This window comes from Microcebus murinus, chromosome 13 (genome assembly GCF_040939455.1).
Source record: "Microcebus murinus isolate Inina chromosome 13, M.murinus_Inina_mat1.0, whole genome shotgun sequence".
Lineage (NCBI taxonomy): Eukaryota > Metazoa > Chordata > Mammalia > Primates > Cheirogaleidae > Microcebus > Microcebus murinus.
The window spans coordinates 73,813,501-73,836,576 of NC_134116.1; the positions used below are offsets into that span (position 1 = coordinate 73,813,501).

A 23,076-nucleotide genomic window follows, 5' to 3' on the forward strand; every position below is an offset into this window, starting at 1 on the left:
CGCGTGCGGGTTCGCAGCTCTACCTGGGCCCACGTGGGCGGGCGGCGTGGAGCTTCCCCGCGCCCTGGGGTGGGGGTGGGGTGCGCAACGCAGACACGCGTTTCTGATCACGTGGATACTTTCTTTTCACGTATTTGTGTAGTTCTGGCAATGAGCTCTCCCCACCACTGTGCTGTGAATTTCGGAAGAGGAGCAAAAGGGGACAGATGGAAGAGAAAGTAGCAGTGTCAGATTTTCTGCTGCAAACTTCCAAATCCGTTCATAGCTTCCAGCTGAAACAAATGAGGGAAAAGTTGTCGTGGATCCTTCCTCCGCACCAGGACCCGCGCCTGGCACCCACCGTAGTGTTTTGTGATTGACAATTTAGTTGTTCTTCTCCCCCATAGACTAAGCTGTGTCTTTCACCCCCATGTAAGAGTTGTCCTGGGATGACGAGGGTCTTTCATCTGCATACCTTGGCACCTGCCTGCTAAGCTCATACAGAGTAGGTGGTTAGTAACTATTGAACGCCCCAGGGTCAGAACACAGCTATTACCCACATGGGTGGAAATGGAAGACAGGAAATAACACACTGCAGATTGCAGGCAACATGTTTAAAAAGCCAGTTACAGCGGTTCCTTATCCTTAAAGCCGTTATTCTAACTTAGGACCTTAGGTGAACAGTGAAGTGTAACAGAAGAGGAGTTAATCAAAGGAAACGGAAAAAGCATGGAAGTAAGCATCCCAACTATATAGGCAATGGATTTCTTAAACAGGAAGAGCTAAACTAGAATCTTCTAAAGGCAGAGTCCTATCCATATAATGGAATGAATAGAACGCATTTTAGACTCTCAGATTTGGAAGCAATGAAGGGTGGAACACATTAGAAGGCACAGACGTTATTAAAAGGAACCAGTCTAAATTAGGGTTTAGTAGTGGCATCTATATTAAGAAAGTAGCACCCAATAACAGATTACTGTTTAGAAATGGTAAAACTAATTAGCATAGCATAATTTAAGAGAAATATATTTTTAAAATAGAGCAGTGAGTATATGGAATTTTTTAAAGTGAATTCTTATTAATACGTTACAATTTGTGTCATCTTAGGCGAGCCGTGAAATGGTGGGGGACACACTCAGCTGAGAGCCAGAGATCTCTCTGTCACTATCCACCCAGAGGCCCTTTGGGTAACCCAGATCCTTCTCTCGGCTCCAACGTCCTTATCTGTGAAACAAGTGTGCTAGTACCCCCTCACCGGGCTGTAAAGATTACTGATTCTCACAATAATGTATAAACTGTAAAGCCACACAAGTCTAAGGTGTTACTCTTCGGTCTGATTGCTATTCTGGTCTTTGTTCTTTTTATAGTCTTTCATTTCTGTTTCAAAATGTATTTTTGTGTGGGTCCATTTTAGTGTGAACAGTACAGCATCCTTCCTGACTTTGAATTTTGGTTGCCCGAGGCAACCCCTTTAAATGATTGAGTAGAGTTTTTTGGCTGTGGTTTTGCTTTTTTTTTTTTTTTTTGGTCTTTCTTCTTTCCCTCCACAAATACTGACTGTGCACTGAATACCAGCTGTATGATGGTACGAAGGGCAACAGCCTGGGTGCTACAGGGGACAACTTCCTAGAAGAGGAGATGCTTGAGCTGAGCCCTCAGGGATGCGTGGCATGGAGCCAACCAGGTGAGCAGGGGGATGTGACATCAGGAAGGGCGAGGGGCCTGGAACTGTGCGTGTAGTCCAGACACCCTGAGTAGCCTGGGGTTGCCATATTGTGAAGAGCACGGGGACCAAGAGCCAGCAGAGTGGCAGGCCCTGGGCCCACGCCGAGGAGCCCGACTTCACCTGGGCATGTGGAGGGTTCGCTGGGTGGGTTAAACAACGGCGTGAAGGGGCCAGGTGGGAAGTCTAAGTAAATCCCGGCCTCTTCTTCCAGAAGGATGAGAGGTAACGTTCCATACCTTCCTGCCGGGATAAGTTCATCATTCCGAAATTAAAACATCTAGGTTGCTAATATGCCTTTTACAGAGCTTTGAATTGGTCCCAAACAGCTGAGAATAGTTATATTGAATGGGTTGAATGCTAATTGGTTGTTTCCAGTTAAAATTGTTGTAATGGATTACTTTCTGCACACAAACACGCACCATGATGTGAAGTAGTAGGACGGGATGGGTGGTGAGGGTGAGGAGGCAGTAAGCACAGAACACTCAAGTGTGGGCTGTCAGGAAAAAGAAGGCCTCTGGCTGGGAGAAGGGAAGTGAGTTATTATGCAAAACAGGAGAGATGTGACCAAGTTCATAGGCCAAGGGTAAGGCGCAGAGAGGGAGCATGAAGCTATAGGACAGCGTAGATGGGGCCCAGGCGTGGAGAAGACAGGTGAGCTGGGGAGCGGCTCCTCAGCCTGAGTGTGCACGCCGCACCTGGGCATCGATTCAGCAAGTCAGCCGGGAGATTCCCAGGAGATGCACACAGTTTGAAATGGAAAAATCTAGAGCTTTGCTTATGGTCCAAGGTCCAGCAGTCTCTGCATCACCTGGGAGCCGATCAGAAATGCAGACGTTCAGGCTCTGCCTAGACCTGCTGAATCAGGATTCTGCACTCTCAAAAGATCTCCAGAGCAGAAGACACCTAGGCACACTGAACTGTGAGAAGCACTGCTCCAGGTCATATGAGAGGCAAGGTTAGATCTTCCTGAGGTCTCTAGGTCGCAGTTGCCACTAAGAGGGGTTGTGGGCAAATGATCCAAGAACAATTGCTATCCTCTTATTGAAAATTCCAGAAAAGAAAATTCTATAATATTCTCTGTTTTATTAGGCCAGTCCTATTTAATGGGGGGAATTCTAAATTCTACTTCTAACTTGCTACTCACCAAACTTACATTTCATCCAAATGAAACCATAACAGTCAAGTTCAGACTATTGATTCTGTCACAACCTTGTCAATCCCCTTTAAATGTGACCTCCCTCCTGGGCCACCCCTCCTCTCCCTGAGCCTTCTCTGATGTCTTTACAGAGCAAATGGCTGGGCCAGCCAGTAGTTAGCGCTCGTTTCAGGTTTGCACAAGTAATGAATATCGAGTGTGAACATTCATTTCAAATCTGTTATACCAGCACTTGTCCACCCAAATGAATGTTTTCTTCTTTAAAGTAATAATTTATTCTGATGGTGTTGCCATTGCTTGAAGCATTTTTGAAATTCTTTAGAAACTCCTTTTACAGACTGACGCACACATCCTTTTGAATTTCTTCGATAGGGGCATAACTTTGCTCTTTGAGGATAGATTGAACATTTCAAACAGTAAAAGACATTTGAGCTGATAATTAAGGTAGGAAATCAAGTTGGGCAGTGATATCATTTAGCCAAAAATCAAACTATCTCTATCAGGTAATAAGAAAAAAAACTCTCTCATTCTGTCAATAATTTCTGGGCTTGCACTCTTGTCGGAATAAATGAATTAGCCTCCTATGTCACTGAGAACTTGGGTAAGTCAACCACTTGGATCAATTAATCTTTACATATTTGTTTTGAAACTAAATTTTACAGTTACATGTCATTGATTTTATCTCCAAAGCTGGATCATAAGCATTTCCTTCTTGAATTTCTCTCATAGAACTTATTGTATTAGTCTTATCAGCTTGTACCACTGGTCTTTCTTTTATAAGACTAGAAACCCCTTGAAAGCAAGGGTCAAGCTTTAGGCACTTTAATGTGCCAGCATCTACCTGGTACGTACCTGCAACACGTGGTGGGCACTCAAGCATGTATAGAATGAATGGAAATGAATTGAATGAATGGAGGTCATTGTTGTCCTACAGATTCTGTTAATCTTCAATGGTTAAAATATCTGCATTGGGTTACATTTATACTCAGAATGAGGGCTCTTTTACCAAGGAAGATCTGTTCCTAGATTTTCATCAATTTTAAAGATAGCACAATATCACTTCTTTGTCATTTGCTAATAAAATACTAGCACAGTGTAAATTTCCTTATAGGCAGTCAATAAAATTTTGCTGAGTGACAGTTGAATGAGTGGATACATTTGGTTCAGAGTTGACTGAGAAAAAGTTTTTAATGATGAAAGAAATCTTCTAGATCTTTAGTACATTCCTGGGGTGATACTGATGTTTTTTCTCAATTTCACCACTCAAAAAAAACTTCTTTGTCGATTTTGTAACTATAGTTTCTATGGCCTTTGGGAAGTATTTAATATTTGATATCTACCTAAGGTGTGTTTGCACTGGTATGAAACTTATTTTATTGTTAATGCTCTTAATTTTTACTGAGTTTAATAACAAATGTGTATCCTCTTCTGTTATTAAGTAGCATTCTCCTTTTCTGAAAGACCAGTATCACATTTTGTTTCTTTTTTATGAACACTCCATAGCCTTGTTTTTCAAAAGGCTCTTCTTGAGAAAGTGGCTATGAAAACCACAGTTCTTATTGTAATTCAGTAAGCTATAAGGCAAATATACCACTCGCAAACCGCAATGGAAAGATCACATGCACCTTTGGTCACAAATTTAATCAACTTGTAGGTTGAATGCTAAGAAAAGTTTTAATTGTGCAAATGTAGTACCATAACATTTCAAATGTTATTTTTCATAAATGAAAAGATCATCAGTAGTGTTATCAAAATGTGCAATACAGGGGACACATTTTTTAAAAGGATAGAAAAGTTATTAATCAGGACCCATAAATCTTCCTCATTATAATCCTATGTATTGACTCATTCATGCAGGTTTTTATTTGTAGATAGGATGATTTTTTTCTTTTGAAGAATTCCATTGCAGCAATGAGATGAAAAATGTATTGACATAATAATGTCTTATGGTAATGGTATAGCTTTCTTCTAGCTTGCTTTTAGTGTTAGCATGGCTAAAAGCTTATTTAAAATACCCAACTGACAAATGTGCTTTCAATAAGGGGGACACTACCTGTCCATTACCCTTCCCCTGTCATTATCTGGCACCACATCACCTGGCCCCATTCCACATGGGTCACTTCATTAAAAGGGAGGCCAAGGGAGTTCAAATCTCAGGCAGTCGGTGGCCTGAGTTACCATCCTAGCAACCAGGCCAGTCCTACAGTGAACTTTACCTCGAATGTTTTGCCTTTACCTTAAGGTTTTGTACAGGCAGGATGAAAAACACACCTGCCTTCCAATGAAAGATGGCACAGGCTTGTGACCAGCCAGGTTTGCAAGAGAAAAGCACCACTGACACCGTGCTTGCTGGGTTTGAGTCCAAACAGGTTGTCTCAAGTCAGAGGGCCCACATCATGACAAAACAGTTTTATGAAGGGTCATGGGCCAATACCCAAGTCAGACGATCCCCAAAAAGGCTGCCAGGAAAGCTCCATTAGATTTGCAGTGAGCTGCATGAATTCTTTCTCATTGAGCAGAATGTTCTGGGTTGGCTGGACTCTGTGGGCTCCTGTGCCTCTTTGGAGAAGTATTCATAGTAGAAGATATCCCCCCATCCCCAAGCACATGGGGCCGAGGCCCTTCCATCCTGGGAACCATAACCTTTAAGGGAGTCAGCTACATGAGGCCTACCAGGACATCATACCCTGGAAGTGGAAGAAAGGAGCCCTCCATAGAAGCCACGGAGGAGCCAGGGCTCGGCAAGCGGGTGGAAGTGCCCGCCTCCCACCTCCGCCCCTGCCCCAACGCTGCCTCCGCCCCTGCCCCAGCGCTGCAGTCTGGCACAGGCCTGGGTGTAGGAGCAACGCTGCAGTGTTCAGTCCAATCATATGAATTGGTTGGGCGTCTCTTCAGATTCCAGAACACTTGGAAACGGTAATTCTGCCAAAAGAGGCTCTGTGAGAGATGATCTGGGTGACAGATTGCAGTTAAAAACGTCATCTATTGAACCTAAAAAACAGTAAACAAGGCATGCATTATTACCATCATTGCAAAAAAAAATCCAACAGTGCCTTTAAAACTCACACAACATAGCTGTTTCAATAATTAAAGAGAATCCTGGCTTCCTTAGAAAAACTCAAAAGGCTAAACAGAAACATGTTGCTTTCTCTTTTTCAGTGGGGCATGATTGTCACTTGCTTTCCTGCCGGCTGGACTAGATTTGCAGTGAGCTGCATGTGTTCTTTCACTTGACGGCAAAAGGCCCACATTTGGGGAATAGATGCCAAGGACAGAGGCCAGCGTTTGCAGGGGACAGAGCTGGGTTAGCAGCCTTGGTGGCCCCGTGTTCTGCAGGCACAGGAGCCAGGCTCTGCCTGTGTGACGGGCAGCAGGTGTGTCCCGGCTGTGCCACCTGCAGTGCATGATGAGGGCTCCCAGGGAGGATCCCGCCCCACAGCTCTGGAGGGGAAGTGGCCCCAAGGCTGGCTCAGGGTAAACTTTCAGGGAAGCACTGCCCAAGTTCGCGTGTTCCTTGGTGTCCCTGAGATGGCGGTGGACGCCCAAGGCAGCCTACACGACAGAGGGTGAGCCGCGCCCAGGCTGCTGTGGCCAGTGAGTGAGGACGAGGGTGTCAGAGGAAGGACTCAGAACCTGCGACGCTGCCTAGAGAGGGCAAATTGATCTTCCCTGCAAAAGGATCAGAGTAGAATCCGCCCCAGGGCTGCAATGGAGCACAGCACAAGGCATCTTCGTGAGAAACTCCTGGACAGAGAAAGTGAAAGCATTGTGGAGAGATGGACAGAGAGACAGAGAGAGAGAGGGAGAGGGGGATAGACAGAGATGGAGGCAGAGATGGAGGAGGGAGAGACAGAGACACAGAGATTAGAGACAGGGAGGAAGGGAGTGGGGAATAGAGAGAGAGAGATGGGGACAGACAGATAGAGACAGAGGGAAGGAGAGAGGGAGGGAGGAAGAGAGAGACCACTTCCAGGATAATAAATAGCTAGGCGTAAGCATATCTGCTAGAAACATTGGAAAGCAACTGTCATTAAACACAATTAACGAGGACTGTATTTTACATCTGAACTTTGATAACACTGCGGCTTCTCGAGGGTGGTGCTTTTCTACACGTAGCAGCAGGAGTCCGGATTCAAGGAAGTCACTCTGCAGCCGGGACTAGCCCGAGACAGCGAGGACGGCTCCACCGACAACACATCCAGACAGGCAGTGATGGGTGCCAGCCGCCTCAGCCACACCGGGGTCAAAATCAAGAACCTGCCATGTCATTTGCAGTTTGTGAAATGTTAACAATGTAACCTTCTCGAGAGTTTTTCTTTGGTGGTCTTAAAAAATTTAGAGAATCCTCCCTCAACCAATCCTTTTCGTTGACATTCTGCTGTCCAGATGTGAGCTCTGGGAAAGCAGCATTCTTCCATGAGATTTAAACTATTGCCAATAATATTTAAATGAGCATTCATGCTAATTTAAATTAATAATAATCTTTAAAGTTGTTTTCTGGGTATACCACACAATATAACCACTATGTCAAAAGACTTAAAAGAGCCTAAAAGAAAAAGTCATTATTTCCTTCTGGGAGTAAACATGTCTCACTTCTTACTTTCTGAATTGCGTGATATTTCCTTTTATTGGTAGGTCTTGCCTTTTCAATTAATTGACTCCCTCTTCCGTTACGTTATTCTACCGTTTTAATTAACTACCTTCCAAATGTTCTTGAGAAATGTTAACGTACCTCTGGAAGTCACGCTGAATTTTCGGTCAGAGAAACTGCTTCTTCGGATTAAAGGTTCACTCATTTTATCCAGAAATAACTTAATCGTCTCCTTCTTTTCTGGACTTGTACTTGACAAATTCAGAACTTTTCCATTCACTTTCACAGTGGAGTTGCTGAGCCCAAACCAATAGAAGAAATCAAATAATGCATCAGCTTTGAATTCATATGCAAAGCTCAAATTTTCTCCATTAACCACCTCGTTTCCTGGAGGGAAAAAGTTCTTCACTGCCTCTTGAAAATCAAACTGAAAGAGAGAAACATTTAATTGACTTCACGGGCATAGTTAGCATGTTGACATCATAGAACGAACGACAGCCCAAATACCCAAAATGTCCCACTTCTAATTTCCCCTTCACTCTGTTATCTTTATTTTTTATAAGCAAATTTTAACTGTTATCTTTTAACTGTTATCTTTATTTTTTTATAAGCAAATCTTTGCATTTGTGTCACGTTCCATCTAAAGGTTTTGCACTACTTGGCCAAAATTACATCTATTTTCATGCCATTTCTAATAAGTTACTAAAGACTAAGCTCATTTATTGGCAGCAATAACGCTGCGATAGAGAACAAAGTGTGTGGATGTAGTGAAGGTCGCGGGGACTCAGCCCTGGCACGAAACGCCCAGGTCCCTCGTGTGCTTGGTGGCCTTGGGTTCCGACGGGGTAAGGCTTACCTGGAGCCGGTAACTCTCCCCAATCACTGAGGAGATTACCATGTCCATCCCTTGCTCTATCTGTCTTCTTATCTTGGGGTGCCTCGTGTTCACCAGAAACGCGTATGTCCTTTCTAGAAATTAGCAAGCAGAGTTCAGAAAGAAGTCTGTCCCTGGGACATAAACACGCTGCTTAGGATTTGCTAAGGCAGCCGTTCCCGCCTTCTCCGGAGATTTTATTCATTTATAAGCTTCCTTACTGCAAAGCCTAACCAGATTTCTAGAAATGTTTCCGAGAATTTTGTGGCTTTAAAGGAAGCTCTGGGCTATTGTAAAAATAGATTAGACAATCGGGTCCCTCCCTCGGCCTCGCCCCCCCCCAGTCCCCCTCCCCCAGCTGCAGTTTGTCACCCAAGCTTCGGAAATCAAAAGTTCCACCCTACAATTAGCACAGAGGAGATCTCTGCCTCCCCACCACGAATCCAACGTGTGTGCGGGAAGAAAGTGAAAAATCGAGATGGCCGGTTTTCACGTCCCCGCCTTGCTGGGTATTTAAATCACAGCTTGGCTCTCCCCAACACTTCCATATTTGCAAAGCAGAAGTCATCCAAGTCCAGGAAAGGAGGTTGCCCATGCTCTCACCCCACACCCCGATCCTCACCCTGTACCCCTCTCTCCCCAGCCTCTCCAGAGACCGGCCATTCTCTCTGCCAAATGGCTAATCTCCAGCTCCAAGGATCAAGGCAATTTGAGGTTGATTCTCCTCCCTGCCTCTACCCCTAACACGAGCCCGATTGGGAAAAAGTGTCCCTCCCATTGTTTACATAACAGCACAGCTCTGTCCTGGCAGACAGTTTGTTGTTGTTTCTCTTATTTTGTTTGGTAACCCTTTATGTCCAATTCTGCATAATTCAAGCAAAGGGAAAGTTGTTTACTCATTATGAAGTATAAAATAGTATAACTAGCAACCTCTTCACTTTTCCAGCCCCCAAAATCAAGCTCCATGTCCGTCATCCCTCAGTACTTGGTCCCAGGGAGACACAGAAGATACCTAAAGGCCATGCACCAGCCATTATTTGATTTGAAAACTGAATGTTTTACACTGGCTTTGAGACATCTCAGAGCCAAGCCTCCGGTCCACCAAGAACAAGTGTTCACATCCTCGAGGAAGGCATTTAAAACTAACCTTATTCATCTTATTTTTCTTACCCATGTTTTTCTCCCTCCCAAATTGTTTTTTTGGGGCACTTTAAATATAAACTGCTTCATATCCTCTTTGGGACAAGGGACAAATAAAGCAAGCAAGCCCTTTGATACCTTGAATAACATTTCAAACAAACCAAGACTTTTAGGCTCATGAAGTACTCGGGGCCACCAGACCCTGCAGTGCAGGTTGGGCAGCTTGTGCACTGCACAGACGATGCCATTCACACGTGCAGACAGTGTCTATTTGTACATATTGTGGCACATTTCTGGGAAGCATTAATAATTCCCTTGAGGGAATGGTGGCTTTTTCTAATTTGCACAAAAGCACAGTTTAGAATAGCATCAGGGCTAGACATGTTGCCTTAATCACAATGTCTCGATTTAAAGTTGACCATCTTATGGGCTTCTATGTCATAGAGCCTGTTTGTTTTATGGCTTTCAGTACAATTAATCAGTACTGGGTTTTTGTACCTCCTTCCACAATAGTTGTCATACAAGGGCATGTTTTCTGTAGGCCACCCGCGAATACTTCCTCGTACCACTCCCTGTACTTTCATTAAAGCATTAAGATGGAACGGTCTCATTCCTTGTGTAGATTCCTCCTGAGAGATGACGCGGGAGGTGTGCTTGGTGCAGCTGTGAGTTACGTAACTGGAGAACTATCTGGCTGTCTGGTCGTCATCACGCCAGCGAACACGCGGGCCTCAGACGCTGTAATGAGCGTTGCTTGTTCCTGTGCGTTCTGTTCCTGGCCTCTCCTCCGGAGAGAACATCATGAGTTTTGATTATGAAACAAGCAGAGAGAGCTGCACACATCTGAATGGGAGCGAATGCTCCAGGAAGTCTATTTGACATTTGTAGATCATTTCTTATTACCTTGGACTCATTTTAAGAATGTTATCTAGAAGCAAGTCTCAGAAATCCCACCTCTGTCACAGAACATTATGCCCATGGCTTTCCTCAAGCATCACTCTGGGCAGGAGGAGGAAGGGAGGATGGAGGCATTTTCATATTGGAATTTGGGTTAATATAGTTGCTACCGGTTAATCTGATTTATCATAAGAAACAATAAAGAGATGTGCCTAAACATGAAATTCTAACGCCATAGCATGAAATGTAAACGCATCAACAACAGCTAATTATTTTCTTTATCTTAATTTGCCCACCTATAAAATGGGGATAGTGTAAGTAACTCCTGGTTAGGATGCCCTTGCATCCTAGTTTGCCTGGGTCACTCCCAGTTTATGCCTCCATCCCAGAACGATTATTAACAGTGATGACATTCATGCTATTCATGCTCAAAACACGTCCCCATTTAGTCGATAAAGCCTTGCAGGGCTGTTGTGCCAATTCATCACGCCAGTGCATGCCTCAGACATAGTAAGTGCTTGATATGTGCTAGGGTGTGTTATATATCAACCTCATCACTCCAGTCATTTCTGCGACCCTTGAAGTATCAGAATATCAGGTCACTTCCTGCCTAGATAGGAAGTAGAAAAGAAGCTGGGAGACAGGGGCTTCTCCCCCAGGATTGTTTAGGGGTTTGTTCTGCGGGTTTGTGCTGTGCTTTTAGCACAGCTCGGCAAGGCAGAACCAAACCAAAAATATTTAGATACCTACCTTTTAAGGTGTCTTTTTTGGTCTGTACATTAATAAAGAACAGCATTGGTTTGCTCAGTATGGTTTCCCTGTAGTCTTTATAATCACAGTAGTTGGTCAGTTCCACATACCTGTGAAAAAGCAGAGGTAATTGCAAATGTAATTAACGTACCCTTCCATCTAAGTCAGGAAGGGGATATGCCAGACAGGTGCCTGTCACGGCCACAGATCTCCGAGAAAAGTCCCCTAAGGTGTGTCCTTACAGAGGTCATCATACGGATAAATCTCCGTCCTCTGGGCACAGCTGATGGGCTGAGGGGTCAGTGTGCAGTCCAAAGGTGGCCACGGGCCTTGGGGTGGCCTGGCGTCAATGCTTGGCTCTCAAGTGCAGCCTTTACCAGCTGATGGTGGGTATCGTCTATCATTTGGGCTTTAAGAGTCCATCTGAAGCTATAAGAGCCCTAAGCTCTTTTGGATCAAGAGCAAATTACACTCAACAAGTGGAATTAGCTGGTTCTTCTCCAGAGGAGTCATGCTGTCTGACTGGTAGGTGTGGAATTTTCCTGTCCTTCTCCTCCCTATTTCCCTCTCCAATCCCAAGATAAATCCAGCCCCCTCCATGCATTACACAATTAACTAATATTCATATGAACTATTACTAATTCATATCTCCCCCTCTCCTGAGCTTGCGCAATTAAAAAACAAAAATAACCGGTGTTGGATTTTTGCCTGTATCCCTATAAATTTAGCCTCCTCGGTTTTCGTTCATTATTCCAGCCTAGGAAGATCTTTCTGAATCTCACCTCTGTCTTCCAGCATGCTAGCTCTCTCTTCCAGTCCTATGAGCCTTCCAAGCAGCCTTTCTATGTCCCTGGCAGCATTGCTGATCAAAAGATCCCAGGGCAAATTAGCTTCCTTCAAGAAGATGGCTCATTTTCTAACTAAGCTCTAGCTGGGATGCAGCGAGGTGGAGGCAGCTGAGTGAGGGTGCGTCTGCGTCAGTCTCTCTGAAACCCAGAGCTGGGTCCCTACTGACAGCTGAGAGCATCCGCAGGAAGCAAGTGGCCTGCTGAGCCGACAGCCAGGGCTGCCTTCGCTGCACTGCAGCGTGTTTGCATCTTACATCTCTCATGACAGCGCTGAGCCTTTCTTTCCAGCTGGTTGTCCTTCAGGGCCTGACATGAAAATCACAGCCCTGGAGAGCAAAGGGCCGCTGTGGGGAGCTGGGGCCACAGTCCTCCGGGTGTCACCCCACACACACACCTGCACCCTGTTCCCAGCAGCCCTCGCAGGGGCCGTGCACAGGCAGTGACCTGGGAGAGGGTGGAAAGCATGCAGAATATCCACCCCGAGGCAGGAAAGCACAGCTTCCGCTCTGCTGTCTCCCAGCTTGGTTTCTTACAAATCTATGTCATTATCTTTCTGCTGGGTTTGTCAGACCTGATTTCGAGAGCTTTTAAAACCTGACCCCTGATGGAGACTCTAAAACGCTTCCTGCCTCCTATTTCACCGGGCTTTTAAAGCAGTCTCCACCACCACCACCCTCCCCTCTGCCCTGGTGGCGGCTTGGGGGCTGGTCCTGGTGGGGAGGAGGAGTGGGGCTGGAGTGTTCCAGGTAAGGAAAGGGGTGCAGGGGCTAGTGCTCAGGGTGTGGGTAAGGAGGGCAGGTGCAGGGCAGATGAGGGGAAGGGAGGAGGGGTGGGCGCAGGGGGCTTAACAAGGGAATGGACTGGAGAATGCAGATTCTGTAGCATTCCTCCTTGCCCTGCCCGCTCTTGCCCTCACCTGGGCAGAACACGGGAAAGGGGTGAGGTAGGGACGCCTTGGAACTCCAAGTGCAGTGGCCCTTATGTGTGGTCTACATCAGCTGGGAGAGGTTTGTCCCAACTGAACAACTGCCAAAAAGTACTGGAGAAAGGAAGCAAAGGAGACTGCAGGAAAAGTAGAACAGCCTTTAGCTGAGCTCATTCATTCTCATGCATGCATTCATTCACATAACAGCATTCACTAAGCCCCTGCTATTGTCTGGGTGCCAGGCAGGCCTTCACAGGTGCCTTATTACCCCAGAGGGGCTCAGAGCCTAGGAAGGGGGCGTGGAGGGACAGTACAGGATCCCCTGTCCTTGCCCATCACCCCACTTGCCATCCATCTCGTCAGCTGCCTGCGACCTGGCACAGGACAGGCAGGCAGCAGTGGCCCGGGAGGGGCTTGAGGAGAGGCAGGTGAGGTCTTTGGTTGCATAGGGACGAGGGGATACGGAGGGATAAAGGGGGGACCCTGTAGCCGTAGAGGAGGAAAAGGGCAAGTCTGCCTGGTGCAAACATCAAAAAATAGCCGGTGATGCTGGGGCCAGGCGAGGCGCCGTCTGTGACCCACGCAAGGTGGGCTGCACTCACCCCCACCTCCCTGTGTCTCCCGGAGTAAGTTGTCATTTCAGCACTTCACTATATTTCTCAAGGCGATTCCTCTATTCTCTCAATATCAGTGGTCGAGCACATGGTGTTTGTGTACAAAGCACCTGGGAAATCTGCACGTTTTGATGACTTCTCTGATGACACAAACGACAGTGCAGTATGTCCCTCTGCCTACAAAATCGATTGACATCCGATGGGAGAGATCATTGGATTTTGACATCATTGGAATTTCTTCCAATGAACCCACAGCTTAAAGGAAAAAGATAAAAATCTCAACTGAGAAAAATGATCACTGCTTGGGAGAACAGTCGGTTTTCCCTGGAATCCTGTGGGAAGGCTTCTCTGAATGCTCCAGGGCTTGCAGAGCTATCATTTGGCATGATCAGAGAAGTCACATTTTGAGTGCAATGTATAAGCCGTGCATGAATTATCTGTTTTTGGAGTCTGAATTTAATAAAACAGCCTGAATAATACAAACTACGTGCAACGTAATTTAATCTGCCTTTGATGATTCAGGCCACTTGTGGGACACTAATGGGCTGTAAACCTCACGACAGAGCATGCCAGTTACCACTGTGCCACATATGTGTGAAAACACTGCTTATAGGACAGCCCTGATACCAGAATTTACAGACAGATTGCGGCAAGATCCCGACTTAATAAACTATCTCTAACCAGACCACAAATAAGAAATACCTCATTAGTTCATCCATCCCCAGCCTCCCAGTTATGGTCTAATTGTTAAAAAACTTGAAATTCTAGTTAAAGAAATAGATGTGAGCATTCCTTTGAAATTTACTGTTATAAAATTCAGATACGTAGGTCCCTAAAATACAAAAAGATTGGAGGATCTAGTTGTTAAGTCGCACGGGTACTTAAGTATCTGACACTTAATCACTCATTTCAGTTCAAGATGAGCCTTAGTAGATTACATGAGGGACTAGTTATTTGATCTTTAATCGTGAATATTTCAGAATGACTCATGCAAATATTGCCTCTGCGTATTGAATATTTATTATATTTGCCAAAGTTATCATTAGGGATGAAAAGCAAACAGTTTAAGATAGACAGTTCCTTTAAACTTTCATTTCTTCATTGCTTTTATCCTGCCCCCCAAATGGTTCTAGGCTGAACCTTTCTAAGCCTGTCTTCAATCCAAAGATTAAAAGGCAGGACAATGTAGTGCGACGCACAGCGTTTCAAAATAAGTTCTAAGGGCGGGCGCGGTGGCTCACGCCTGTAATCCTAGCACTCTGGGAGGCCAACTCGGGCAGATTGCTTGAGGTCAGGAGTTTGAAGCCAGCCTGAGCAAGAGTGAGACCCCATCTCTACTATAAAATAGAAATAAATTAATTGGACAACTAATATATATAGAAAAAATTAGCCTGGCATGGTGGTGCATGCCTGTTAGTCCCAGCTACTTGGGAGGCTGAGGCAGCAGGATCACTTGAGCCCAGGAGTTTGAGGTTGCTGTGAGCTAGGCTGACACCACGGCACTCACTCTAGCCTGGGCAACAAAGTGAGACTCTGTCTCAAATAAATAAATAAATAAATAAGATCTAATTCATGCCCTAGTTTGCTGGCTCGGTGAACTCAGTTGAAGAGGCTCAGCTCACTGTGACCTTAAGTGAGTTTCTTAACCTCTCTGAACCTGTTCCATCATCTGTAAAAGGGCAGTGACAGCATTTCCTTCCACAGGATGATTGAATGCAGTACATGCAATGTAGACATGTGTGCTTGGACCCATAGCAGGGGCTCCATAAACATTATGAGCATTTTTAATCCTGGCCAACTTGACTGACCCACTGGGTGAAGTTCTGTAAGCTTAGTTGATTTTCAGCCAGGGCTGTGTTCATTTGAGTTACCAGGAAATGAGGACAATATGAGTATGTGATAAATAAATGAGCAACAGTTTCTCCTTCCTTGCTCTAATTTCTTTCCTCATTTTTCCAGGTTGGAAGGCTGAAGGGAACGGCTTGCTGAATGCAACATCTGAAAGATGGGACTGAGGAAGAGCCCTGTGCTCTGCTCCTAGCAAATCAGGAGTGGCTGAGAGATCACGCCCCTCTAAGACACCCACCTTTCAAAGCTGCCCCAAATTAGAGCTCCTTGGCTCTAATGATTTTCTGCTCAAAGACAAATAGGAATTCAAACGCATGACCTCCACCTAAAGGGTGTATTTGTGTGTGTGTGTGTGTGTGGTGTGCATCATCTAAAAATATACAGGCAGTGGAGCAGAGAAGAAGAATACATGCTGCAATAGTCTGTGCAGAAAGCCCAGAAATTGGCTTGCAGCTTTCATGATCCTTTGCTGTGACACTAACGAGAAGCTTGCACAAACATTGTACTCTTGGGGGCAAGCAGGATACCTCTGCCATGAGTTTCCAGTGTTTTAGCAAGATGGCCTTATGCAGAGCCTCACCCTAAGCTCTCAAATAATTCCTTCTCTTTTACTCCCCCTCTTCTGCCCTAACTCTAGTGAAATTAAAGTAAAATGTTCAGACTTATCACTCTGATGTTTGTAGCTCTCACAGACATTATTCAAGGATACCTGTGTTCATTCATTCATTCATTCAGCAAATATTGACATAGTATGTGTGAAACTCCGAGATGGGGCAGAGAATGGCTCATTCATTCGTGGATGCAGTGAGCACCTGCTCTGTGCTGGGCCCTGGGGACACGAAGATGACAAAGGAAATAGTCTTGCTTCTGAGAAGCAGAGAATCTACTGGGGAGACAGGTAAGAAAATACACTATTTCAATACGAAATGGTAAGTTCACATTGTTGCTCAAAGTGTGATCCTTAGACCAACAGCACTGGGATCACCTGGGAACCTGTAAAAATGCAGAATCTGGCCCCTCCCTGGTCTTATTCAATCAGAGTCTGTGTTTTAATGAGATCTTCGGGAGCCTTTCATGCTCATTTAAAGTTTGAGAAGCACTGGTCGGGGATAGGGTCCCTGCCACTCACAGGGACGTATAAATGCAAGAGAAATGCATAGTTCTCTGCATTCATGTGTCCAAGCTCCACTGGGTTCTGTCCTAGTCGTTTAAACAAAAGAGACCAAGGGGGGAGGGGCCTCGTGTTGAGGTGAGACAGGTAGCAGGAGAGAGATTGTTCTGTCAGGACAAACACACTCTCAAGGGGTGGGCAAGAGCAGGAAGGAGTAGAAGACCCCAGAAGGAGTCACAGCTCAGCCCAGCCTTGGGGACCGCGGGTGGCCACATCCAGGCAGACAGGCAGGCATGAGGCCAGGGCCAGGGGAGCTGGGAGCAGAAAGCGGCCCAGAGTGTGGCTGGTGCTAAGTCCAGAGTGAGGCCCCCGGGGAAGGCAGGCAGGAAAGAAGGCAAGGTGACAAGTGGCCTTTGAATCATCAGATCGGAGAGGGATTTCTGTCTCTGTGACCTCAGCTAGAGTTTTAACTTTGCTGAAATTCATTTTCCTCATCTATAAAATCTGGCTTAAAAAAGGTACCCCCACAGGTGGCTAAGAGACTAAATAATGTGTGTAAAACGCTTGGCTTTGGGACTGCTTAATTATAATACAAAAGCTAACAGTCGTCAAATGATCAGAATGTGCCAATGATAACCATTTTAAGGACTTTATAATCTTCAATTCTGAACAACAATCCTATAAGGCTGATGTATTATTATTATTATTTTCATTTGCCAGATGGGGAGATGGTGTCCCACAGAGATTAGGTGCATGTCCCAAGGTCACTCAGCTAGCAAACAGCAGACCCCGGCAGGGGTGGGGACCTGCAGCCTTAAAGCCACACGTGGCCTTCTAGGACCTTGAGTGCGGCCTTTCGACTGAATCCAAATTTTACAGAACAAATCCTTTTGTTAAAAGGGGTGCAGCAGAGAAAGACAGAGCTTTTCTGGCCTCCTTTGGTGCTTAAAAAGGAGCAATCTTGAAACCAGAAGGCCGCAGGTTCTCCACCCCTTCAGGGCCTCATAAACATCGTAGCCCAATGCACGGATGGATGGTTATTATTCCATCATTATCATCATGTGTGCTGTGTCCTGGGCAGGTTACCACATCTAAGGCCACATCCTCCACGCCTCCCAGCCTCAAATCGGGATCCCTTCTGAGGGCTGGCCTGGGCGCCACACAGACCCCCCCCCCCCCCCCCGCACTGCCTGCTTCCGGGACAGGGGAGGCTTCCCCCCGTGAAACTCCACGCGTGTTCCAGCCTGCCTCTGTCTTCGCTTCACTCAGAGGGTCCCAGCCCCACCTCGCCTGTGCTATCGGCCCTGGGTGGCTGCCCTGAGGTGGGTGCGACTGTCACCCACCTAACAGGATGGGCAGGGGCAGGCCATAGCTCTGCGTTCAGTAGCTTCCTTAAAACCACTGCACTTACTTCCTCTTTCAGGCCGATGGAACAAGATGTGCACTGGCTGATGTAATTCCAGTTATTTATTTGTAGATTCAGGAAATGAGTGAGAAGGCAGAATTATTTCAGGTCCCAGGCAATTTGCTAAAAGCATAGGCACTAGAGTCTGACAGTGCTCCTGGTTCTACTGCTCACCAGCGTCTTAGGTAAATTGCTTAAGCTGTCTGCGTCCTACTTTTCCCACCTGTAAAAACGGGAAACAACACCACTGCAGATTTTGTAAGCTTTTGTGCGATAATACCTGTGAAACGCTTTGCTGCATTCCTGGTACTCAAGTAAATAGTATTAGCCACCATTATTACTGTTGTACTTATTTTTATTACCCAAGCAGCTTCTTTCATGCCAGGGGACCACCAGAAAGAAGGGATTAGGGGTCATTTATGCCAAACATTTGCCATTACACCTCACCAAGAGATTGCTTTATAGGGAAAAAAGGGGCTTGTATGTGTGTGTGCACATGTCATAGTTAATGGAGATTTGGACTTTCAAGTATTGAATGAATAGCTCCTTGGATGACCATTACATATACCTGGCATCCTGAGCAAGTTTTGTTTGTAACATGGGTGGAAATCTTGACCTTGAAAGAAAAAGACAACAATAAAGATCTTGCCACATATCCAACAAAGTAGGACAAATATTTTTCAAGCAGGCTCTCAAAAGAGCTTTAAAGCCCTTGGTGGCCATCCCTAAACTGTCCCACCACCAACGGTTTCCTTGGTACATTTAGTAACCATGTATTTAGAAAAATGTTCAAGTTTCAGAAAATGAACCTGAGTAAGCAGAGCCATTAAAATCAGCCTCTTGCTGTCTGAGTGAATGACCGATCATATGAATGTTAAGGTCAGCGGCTCTTGGCCTTTTGGGGGTCCTTAAGAAAGGTCCTCGTGAAAGCTACCGCACATACTTCTGAAGCCCCTAAAGAAATCCTAATTACACTGTGGGCTTATCCCACACACCAGTTTATTCTAGACGCTAAGCTGCCAGAGGACCTCTGCTGTTTAATTTCCTTTTGTGTAGGAGGTGTTCAAAACAAGAGTTTAATGACAGACTTCAAAATCATTTTAAATTTCACAGCACTCTTTGCTATGATTGGAGGAGCTAGTTCTGTCTAATTCTGTTGAATTAAAAAAAATGAATTAATTAATAGAGCAAGGATTCTTAACCTGGATCCAGATAGCTCATGAACTACCTGAGTGGTCAACAAATTTGGGTGTATATCTACATTTCTTGGGAAATGGTCTACATATAATTCTCAAAAGCTCTGTAGTCCAACATAGAATAATTTTATCTTTCTCAATCTCAAGCCATTGGTGGCTGCTCTTAGTTAGAGGCCATCCCACACCTAAGGCAGGAATATGGTGGCTGAAAAGAAGATGAAAAGATTGCTGAAGTCCATCAACTCTAGGTTCCAACTCAGTATGACAAGTGGGAAGTGTATGCTGGGGACTGGCCACCTCTGAAGACAGAAGAGGCAAAGCAAATCTGGTGGTCCTTACCACCTGCTCATCCTCAAGGAAATCTGAGACAGGGCTATGCCATATACTCTCACAATGGCCGGCCGCCACACCAGTGACAATAACACTGAATCGAGCACAGCATATGGAAAATACTGCAGGGTGTGCACCCAGCTGTCATTGATCCAGGCACTCTGAGATCTTTAGAATCATGCCAGAATAGACTAGTGAAAAAAAAAAATCATGTAAACCTTTTCTTTAATAAAACTGGCCAGAGCTTGTTTTTACAAAAAGAAGAAGGAAGGAAGGAAGGAAGGAAGGAAGGAAGGAAGGAAGGAAGGAAGGGAGGGAGGGAGGGAGGGAGGGAGGGAGGGAGGGAGGGAGGGAGGGAGGGAGGGAGGGGAGGAGGGAGGAGGGAGGGAGGGAGGGAGGGAGGGGAGGAGGGAGGGAGGGAGGGAGGGAGGGAAGGAGGGAGGAGGGAAGGAGGGAGGGAGGGAAGAGAGGCAAGGAAGGAAGGATGGATCACAGCTTTGGCAGAATACTTTGAGAGAGGACATTTTATGCTATCCCCAAAGGCAAAGACAACTGGGCAACTTTGGCAGATGAGAGAAGCAGCAACTTTAGATGTCTAAATTCTGGCTTCAGAGTGTTCCCCACCTCCTGATCCACAAGGGCAAAACCTTTCGCTGCTGCCCACAACCAGTCCTCCCCCTAAGTCTAGAAGGCCGTCTCCATTTAGACCAGATACCCTCTGGGTCGTCCTTCAGGACTGCACACCCAGTTATAAAAGCTACCTCTTGCCTTGTGCTCCCAGAGGAAGAGATCGTGCCTCCCATCACCCCAATCATTTCCAGAGACTCCTTGCTAGTTCTGGGGCACAAAAGCCCTCACTTAATTGCTTATACAAGCAGAACCTCTAATTTGTTTGCACCTTGGTCTCTGTCACCTGGTCCTTGTGGCCTGGTTGTTTATTCTAACTCTAGGCTGCCAGGGGATCACTGTTGTTTCATTTTCTTTTGTGTAGGAGGTGTCAAAACAAGAGTTTAATGACAGACTTGAAAATCATTTTAAATTTTGCCATGATTGGGGGAACTGGTTCTGCCAAAAGCCTAACCTAAGACTTCAATTAATTCTGGACACTTTTATTTTCCATCCCTGTTCTCAGACACAATGGTTAGCTTCCTTTTAAATCTCTGCACGTCTGATTTCTGACTCAGTTCCTCCCAGGGTTCCCTGCGTATGGCTTGGAATTTTCATTTCACTAAGAAAGGGAGACAGTCTTGCTGGGGGATGGTTTTTCAGGCATGCAAAGCCCTCGCTATCTATGTTTGGAAAGCAAGGCTTTTCTCCCAGCAGCTCTGAAGACGGCATGCTAAATATCTCATTTTGTTTGTTTGCCCCCTTGGCTCCCTCCCACCCACAGCAGGCTGTCTTTCCCGGCAGCAAAAGCATCACATCTTCATAGCTGGCCGCTCACTCATTTCCCAATCAAACTCCAGACTGCACTTGCCGCTTCCCGGCACTCAGCCCACCGCACAAGTACACCAGGGCCTCGCACCCGCGGCCCCTGCCCCAGGTGACCTCCGGAGGCCTGTGGCTGTGCAGGATCAGGCACCAAGTGCCCTCCTGCTCCACTCCAGGGCACCAAGGCCTGCTTCAGATGGAGGACCACATCCCTGCGAGCTTCCCGTGTCCACCAAAGGAAGTGCTCCAAGCACTTTGGCCACAGCAGTTAAGCGCCCTGGGGGCAGCCATCCAAGTAAGGCTGCAGGTTTGGCCCCAGCCTCCTGCTAGGCTCCTGGAAGCATGCTCATTGCTCTCATTTCTCCCACAACTTGTCTGCCCCCTCCGCAGCCCGCAGGGTCCTGGGCTCCACACCCAGAGGCTTTGCTCCCTTCTCAGCCATGATCTATTTATTTCTTTATATTTGAAACACTAAGGGAGGCCAAAGATGAGAAACTTTGGATTTTTGCACACTTCTCTCCACTGGAACTACTCGCTGGATCGCTGGCAGTGCTCAGAATGGTGCACCCTCCCTCCCCACCCCCCAATCCCCAAATCTAAAGCCAGGCTGTGAATCTCTCCACATGTAGACATCCCCTAAAGGGTGTGCCCCCAATTTGAGTTCATCTGACCCAGTTAAGGAGCCGAATGAGTCCCACCCTGCCCTCCTCCTCGTGGAGCCCAGCCTTGATGCCCTACTGGGTGGCTTCAAGCGGTGGCAGCTGCAAAGTGTCAGTGCAAAGGGAGAAAAAGGACGGGGAGAGCTTGCAGGCTTCAGCTGATGTTAGCAATGAGAAAAACTTAGAAGCGAAGGAACGAAGGAGGGGGCGGGGGATGGGGTGCAGGGCAGAGAAGAGCCTGGGCTCTCAGGGGCAGCAGCGGGGTGGAGGCGTCTGCGGGGACCAGGCGGCGGGCGGGGCTGTGGCGAGGCCACCCACCTCTTGACGTAGCTGCTGAGGCGGTAGAGCTGCCCGTCGAGGCGCACCAGGCCGTCGCCGAAGACGTTGAAGCCCCCGCGCGCGGCTGCGGGGTCGCCAGGCCCGGGCACCGCGAGCTGGTCTCCGCGCAGCTGGAAGGCGCGGGGCTGCAGGCGCAGCAGCTGCGCCAGCGGCAGCAGGGCCAGCTCGCAGTCGCACGTCCACAGGCTGCGCAGCTCCCCCGAGGAGATGGAGGTCAGGCTCGGCCTGGCCACCGGCTCGCACGCCACCCCCGCCATGCCCCGTCCGTCCACCTCCCGCTTCTGTGCCGGCCCCACCAGCCCTGGCCTGCACCTGACTGTCCCCAAGAGGGGTCTGGCGCCCCGCCTGCTGTCGCCCCCGCGCAGGGGTCGGTCAGTCCGCCCGGCTGGGGCGCGGTGGGCGCCCAGGTGCCCGCCCGCTCGTCCCCGACGGCCGCCCCCCCACAAGCTGCCGCCCGCCGGAGAGGAGCGCTGCAGCCACCGCGCGGAGAAAGCGGCCCGGAGCAGCGCGGCCCCTTTTATCCGCCCTCGGGGCGCCCGCCGCGCCCCTCCCGGCCACGGGCACGACCTCAGACGCCTGGGGCCGAGGTATCATCGTCTCATAACTTGGCACGCTCCGCCGCCGCTCCTGCTCGCAGCTGCCAGCGCTGAGTCATCCCCCCTGGGGTCCAGGACTCAACAACACCCGGCCCGCCCCGCCCTGCCTGAGGACACTGCCCGGGCTGGAGGTGGAGACAGCGCCCCGGGGTGCGCAGCGCCCACCCGCCAAAGACACCCCACCTCTGGGGACTGATTGAGGGGGTCCCATGGTCCCTGCCCCATCCTCTCCACCTGGGGCAGGGGCTTGGTGGGGGGGGGGTGGAGTGCAGCGCTGGAGCTCCGACCCCCACCCCAATACCCTGCCTGGCTCCCAGCTTCAGTTTTCTGCCTTTCCCCCTCCATTCCAGATCACACTCTGCGTTTCCTTCCTCTCAGCCTCTCCCTTTGCTGGTTCATGGCCCTGGAGACCCTTCCACCTGAAAGCCCCACAGGTGGTCATGCCACTTTTCCATAAAGCCTTCGTGAATCCCCATGGGTTTCACCGCCGTGCTTCTCTTGCTCCGGAGGCCCCTAGACTGTGGTGTGCCGCGTGATCCGCAGGGAAGGGACCCTGCCTCCTCCCCTGCCTCCCGGGGGCGGTGAGTGCCTTGAGTCCCGGAATACGTTCATTTGTTCAGTCTGTAAATATCTGCGTGCTAGCTATGTGCTCACTGGTCTC

The 23,076-nt window shown here is 47.6% G+C and overlaps 1 protein-coding gene across 1 annotated transcript; it reads right to left on the reverse strand.

Annotated features, from left to right (window-relative positions):
• Nucleotides 1-4,487: 4,487 nt before the first annotated feature.
• On the reverse strand, nucleotides 4,488-22,523 carry MEDAG (mesenteric estrogen dependent adipogenesis). Its single transcript, XM_012746551.3, has 5 exons — nucleotides 21,799-22,523; nucleotides 11,114-11,223; nucleotides 8,309-8,421; nucleotides 7,594-7,879; nucleotides 4,488-5,852 (listed from the first exon to the last, which is right to left on the reverse strand). Exons 1-5 carry the CDS (start codon nucleotides 22,074-22,076, stop codon nucleotides 5,728-5,730), a joined length of 912 nt encoding a protein of 303 aa, XP_012602005.1. The 5' UTR covers nucleotides 22,077-22,523; the 3' UTR covers nucleotides 4,488-5,727.
• Nucleotides 22,524-23,076: the final 553 nt, after the last annotated feature.